The sequence below is a fragment of the Geospiza fortis genome, unplaced genomic scaffold (assembly GCF_000277835.1).
Source record: "Geospiza fortis unplaced genomic scaffold, GeoFor_1.0 scaffold261, whole genome shotgun sequence".
NCBI lineage: Eukaryota > Metazoa > Chordata > Aves > Passeriformes > Thraupidae > Geospiza > Geospiza fortis.
The window spans coordinates 443,112-448,535 of record NW_005054578.1 but is presented as its reverse complement, the minus strand read 5'-3'; the positions used below and the strand labels follow the sequence as shown (position 1 = coordinate 448,535).

The window sequence follows — 5,424 nt, the reverse complement described above, 5'->3', positions numbered from 1 at the left end:
CCCGCCGCCCCGCGGGCACCGCTGGGCACCTGGGGGTCTGCATGGCCTCCGCTTCCCCCCGCTGCCCTGCTCAGCCCTGCGTGCCTGCAGCCTCAGCATCCTCACCCCGCTGTGCCGGGGCGGGCACCGGGATGCCAGCAAGCCCCCGGGATGCCTCACCCCCTTGCACCGGGCAGGGCTGGGTGCAGGAATCCTCCCAGGGTGGTCAGCTATCCTTGCAGCAGGGCTGGAGTGACCGCGGGGCTGCCCTCACCAGGGGTCAGGTGCCTGGGCGGGCAGTGCCAGGCAGGCAGCGGGCAGTGCTGGCACTGCCAGCAGCCCTGGAGAAGGGAGCTTTGTTCTCCGGGCATCCAGCCCAGCAGTGGCCCCTGCTGTCCGTGGGCACTGGGGCTGCCAGGGCAGCTGTGGGTGCGTGTGGGCAGGGCGGTTCCGTGGGGTTTGGGGTGGCAGAGCAGAGGAAGGGGTAGCCATTCTGCAAGTGTTGGGCCAGAAGGGGAGTCCCATGGCCAAAGGTCCTTGTGCTGCCCTTCTTCCCATGGGGCACAGGCAAGCATAGTGGTGCCCTGAGGTGGGGCCAGGCAGCACAAAACTGGCAAGGCCAGAGAGACAGCCTGGTGGTTTTGAGGCACTGGATGACTGCATGTGTCCCCAAGCAATGCTGGTGGCAGAGGGCAGCAAGGGGACCTGCTTACCTTGCAGGGTCTCTCTGTCCCTGGAGGGTCCAGAGTCCTCACTGTGGGGAGGCCACAGTGGCAGCCCTGGGGACCCACACAGGAGATGTCACCAGTGGGGATCCCACTCTGCCAGGGGACCCTCTGCTCCCACGGAGCACCTTCTTGCTTGGCCTGCCGGGGGAAGGAGGTTTCCAGCATTTTCCTGGTCCAACTTGGAAAGCAGTGCCAACTGTGTGCTGTGCCTGCCATGCACCCCAGGAGCCAGAGAGCCTTGGCTCATTTCACAGAGGGTCTGGGCTCCAACCCTGGCTGGTGGCTGCCCACATCGGCAGCAAGAGTGGTGGGTGACAAGGCCAGTGGGGGCATTGGCGTTTGGGGAGGTCTGACTGCTGGTTCTTGGGCACCTGGGGGTTTCCTCCATCCTCATCCCAGGCTCTCCTCAGGGCTCCCTCCGCTGCCCTGGCTCCTGGCGGGCGTGGAGCAGCTTGGCTGCGCTGCGGGGTCTTGGCGGGGAAAGCGCAGCGCAGTCGTCCCCTCCACAAAGCCGCACTGTTCAGAACAAATCCACCCAGAATCGGGCTGCATTTTTGTCAAGTGATTCATCAGCACGTGAATGGAAAAGGCTGGAGCCCACTGAACCAGCAGCCATTCCCGCACGGGAGCCGGCGCTGGCTGCACCCGGGTTACACGGGCGGCGTGTGGGGCTGGGTGACGCGGTGGCCGTGCCTGCGGTGATCCCAGCACAGCACTCTGCTGACACAGGAGTGGGCGCTGTCCCGGGCATGGCTGAGGTGCTGCCACTGTGGCTGCACTGCCCAGCCCTTCCCAAGGGATGGGAGCAGTTGGGAAAGCCCCCAGTGCAGCCGCTGCTTCCCCCAGCCCTGTGCAGAATGAGTGCTGCCGCTGACTGGGGATGGCCATTTTGGGAAACCTCTCCCCTGGTCCCTGCTCGTGTTGGTGCCACTGTCACCTTTCCAGAGTAAACTCTGCTGGCATTTGCTGGTGCCCACGTGGGGCCGTGCCCCCCTGACCTTCAGCTTAAATAGCCTGCCTGCATGTCCCCACAGCCCGTGTATTTATGGAGTGTGGTCAGATTCCCTCTCCTGCCCATGCCAGGTGGGAGAAGCTCCTCTGTGCCAGACAGTGGGTGACCTCTGCATGTCCCTGGCTGCTCCCAGCCCAGCACCCTTCAGTGGGGACATGAACCAGGATGAACTTTGTGAGAGTGCCCAGCTCCCTGTTCCCTGCCCCACAGTGCTCGGGGGGCTGGCAGCGCACGGGGAGCTGCCCTTCCTTTGGATGGGGGTGCCCCTGGCAGAGCAGGGAGCCCTGCCAGCCACTGCCCCAGGAGCCCTAGCTTTGGCACTGCCACTGTCCCCTTCACCATCAGCATCAGCACCATGGTGCTGCCTGGGAGCTTCAGTCCCTGCACTGGTGGAGGGAGCTGGGCACAACTGGGGGCTGCAGGTCCCAGTGCAGGGACCCAGGCACCGTGCCCAGCATGAGCCAGCCCCATGTCCCAGCCCATCGTGAGTAAGGCTGAGCTGGCTGCCTGCCCTGCCCCTGCAGGTCACTGCCACGTGCCCAGCCCTCACATGCCAGTGCACACATCCTGGGCTGTGGAGCAGCATGACCGCAGGGACCCTGCCACAGCAGAGCTGTCCCTGGCTCACTGTGCCACGGCCTCACCAGCCCCGGGGCCAGGTGATCCTGTTGTGAACTTTTCTTATCACCCACCCTGAGGCTGCTGCTGCAATGCTGCTGGTCACTGTCCTGCACGTGCCAGAGCCCCATCCCTTTGGGGACAGCGTGTGACAGCCGGCTTTGGGGGCAGCCAGGCAGGCAGTGGGGTCTGCTGTAGGCAGTGGTCCCCTGTGAAAGTGGGAGACCCTGTGAGACGTAGGGGCTGAGTGGGACTGGTCACCCCATTACCTCACCTCTCCCTTCCAGTGATCCGAGCCAAGGCCGTCTCTGCGAAGGAGGTGGATTCGGGGAATGACATATACGGGAATCCCATCAAACGCATCCAGTATGAAATCAAGCAGATCAAGGTAAGGGGGCACATTGGGTCAGGAGGCTGGGGCTGTGGGGTGGCCCCTTCACCAGCCACTCACACCCCCTCTGCTCCCCAGATGTTCAAGGGCCCCGACCAGGACATAGAGTTCATCTACACGGCTCCATCCACTGCCGTGTGCGGCCGGCTGCTGGACACCGGTGGGAAGAAGGAGTATCTCATCGCAGGTGAGCACTGCGGGGAGGCGGGGGGCACTCGGGGGGCACGGGGGCACTGCCGGCCAGGATGCCCCGTGTGCTCTGCAAGGTGCCTGATGTGTGCCTGCTCCCTGCCCCTCCTGCTCCTGCCACCAGCCCTCGGGGAACCCCCTGGCTGTGCTCAGCAGCCCTGAGCTGTGGTGGGGGCAGCTGGGGACAAGCCTCTGCTCCCCAGAGTCACCAGGGACAGGGCACAGTGAGGGCCCCAGCACCACGAGCCAGCACAGGCTCTCGAGGCCCTGGGCAACCCCCTTGAGTTCTGTTTGGCCTCTCCCCAGGCAAGTCAGAGGGCAATGGCAAGATGCACATCACGCTCTGTGACTTGGTGTCCACCTGGGACTCGCTGACCCCAACCCAGAAGAAGAGCCTAAACCAGCGGTACCAGATGGGCTGCGAGTGCAAGGTGAGCAACCAGGCTGCCCCCAAATGCCCCATGCCCCACTCTGCAGCCCCCAGGCAGGGGTGGGCTCCACAGTGAGATGCTGTTCCCTGTCCTTCACGGGTGACACTGTGCAGGGACACAGCACAATGGGCAGGCAGGAAGGTCTGGGCAGACAGGAAGGGCAGCCCTGCCTCTGGCTTCCTCCAGCTGGGAACCAAGGCCAGCCCTGGCACTGGCAACCAGCTGGGTTCCCCAGTTCCCTGCATTGCATCCCCACCGTGCCCCACAGGGCAGGGTCAGCCTGGCATCCCCATCCAGAGCTGGGGGCTGGACAAAGCAGAGCACGCTGCTTCCCCCTGGCGCCATGCCGCCTCGGGTTGGTGGGTGACAGTCTCTGTTACGCACAGATCTCACGCTGCCTCTCCATCCCCTGCTTCGTCTCCTCCTCGGATGAGTGTCTGTGGACAGACTGGGCGATGGAGAAGAACAACGTGGATGGGCGGCAGGCGAAGCACTACGCCTGCATCAAGAGGAGCGACGGCTCGTGCGCCTGGTACCGCGGCATGGCCCCCCCCAAGCAAGAGTTTCTCGACATCGAGGACCCCTAAGCCAAACGAGCGCATTCCAGTAGCCAGTAGAAAAAACCTGCGAGATGTTAGACTGGTCCACGCTGATATCAAATCCTGGAGACAGCATGAAAATCCTCTCGGCCGCAGGGGGCCCCGGTGGCTGCCCCCCGTGTGTGGGGGCCCAGGACCCGCTCTGGTGCAGGCTCCTGGCAGCCCGCAGCTGCCCTGGGCATCCTTCGCTCGTGGCAGGGCTGAGCAGGGCGTGGGGAGCTCCCTGCCAGGGTCACGATCCCCCAGCCATGCTTGGCTCTGGCGGCTGTGAAGGAATCAAGCCCTTGTGAGTGGTGGGAGCTGCCCTGGCTGCGTAGCAGGTCTACCAGTGCCCCGCTGTGGGAGCCTCCCCCACAGCTCCAGACACACAGCCCTCCCCACTGCAGCACCTGGCAGCCCTGCTGACCACTGCCCCCAGCACCTACCTCTCCCTTCGGGGTGCCAGAAGGGCACCCCTCTGGGCAGGGGCTCTGGGGGGCTTTACCATGGGGCACGACCCCCAGCAAGGGGCTCCGGGCCCTCCACAGGGCCAGATGACTCCTGCCCAGGTGCCTTGTCCCAGAAAGCTGGAGGGGCATGTTAGCATATCTGGGGTGACCCCTGACATGCGCCCCTGCACTGTTGCCTCTCTCTCCACATGGTCCTTTCTCCAGGGGTCTCTGTTCCCCTGCAACCTCCTACAGATCCTTCTGCAGATGCCACCATTGGACAGGCTCGACCTGGAACCCTTGGCAGGGCACCAGGGGCCGCAGCTCTGGCTGCATGGGCACAGGGTGTCCATCATTGCCTCGTGCAGATCCGGGCCATGCCGCGGCCCTCAGCACCACTGCAGCCAGGCAAGCTCCCTTCTCTGCGGTGTGGGAGTGGAGCCTGGAACTGGCAGCAGGGCACTGCAGGAAAACCTGTGACCCCTGACACCCCTCGGCCCTGAGTTCTCTGAGCCATCCCCATGCCACAGCGGTGCTGGCGTGTGCCGCGGAGCTGCTGTGGCACTGGCACGTGCACCCCTGGCTTTGGGAGCGTGCCGGGAATGCTCCCTGCAGCCCTGTGCCCGTGGGGTTTTCATGCTGTGCGTCCCTGTAAGGTTTGAGATGTCGTACTGGACCAGTCTGGGCAATTTCAACATATTAAAGAGAAAAATTAAAAAGAAAGAAAAAGAAAAAAAAACCCCAACCTTTACTCAGTCCCGACCGCGCATCCCGGGCGCTCTGTATGGCTGTACCCGTTGTGCTCCTGTCGCTGCTGCTCCTCTGTCTTTGACTTCAATATCGCCACTTGTTTTGCCGCCGGCTCTGTCGTCCCTGTGCCGTGATTTCCGTCTCCTCGTCCTGCGTTGGAGCCGCCCCGGTACCCGCAGAGGGTCCGTGCCGGGAGCTCCGGGCCAAGGGGGAAGCGGGGCGGGGACGCTGCTCCGGTTCGGCCCTGCGGGGCTCGGCCGGGACCCCCCAGACCCAACCGGACCCCTCCGGGCCCCCGG

The 5,424-nt window shown here is 64.3% G+C and overlaps 1 protein-coding gene across 1 annotated transcript; it reads left to right on the top strand.

Annotated features, from left to right (window-relative positions):
• Positions 1 to 2,188: 2,188 nt before the first annotated feature.
• Positions 2,189 to 5,237, top strand: TIMP2 (TIMP metallopeptidase inhibitor 2). The gene is given in 6 exon segments (XM_014310732.2): positions 2,189 to 2,203; positions 2,578 to 2,600; positions 2,602 to 2,725; positions 2,807 to 2,915; positions 3,224 to 3,348; positions 3,735 to 5,237. Coding segments are annotated over 6 exon segments (597 nt in total). The 3' UTR covers positions 3,936 to 5,237.
• Positions 5,238 to 5,424: the final 187 nt, after the last annotated feature.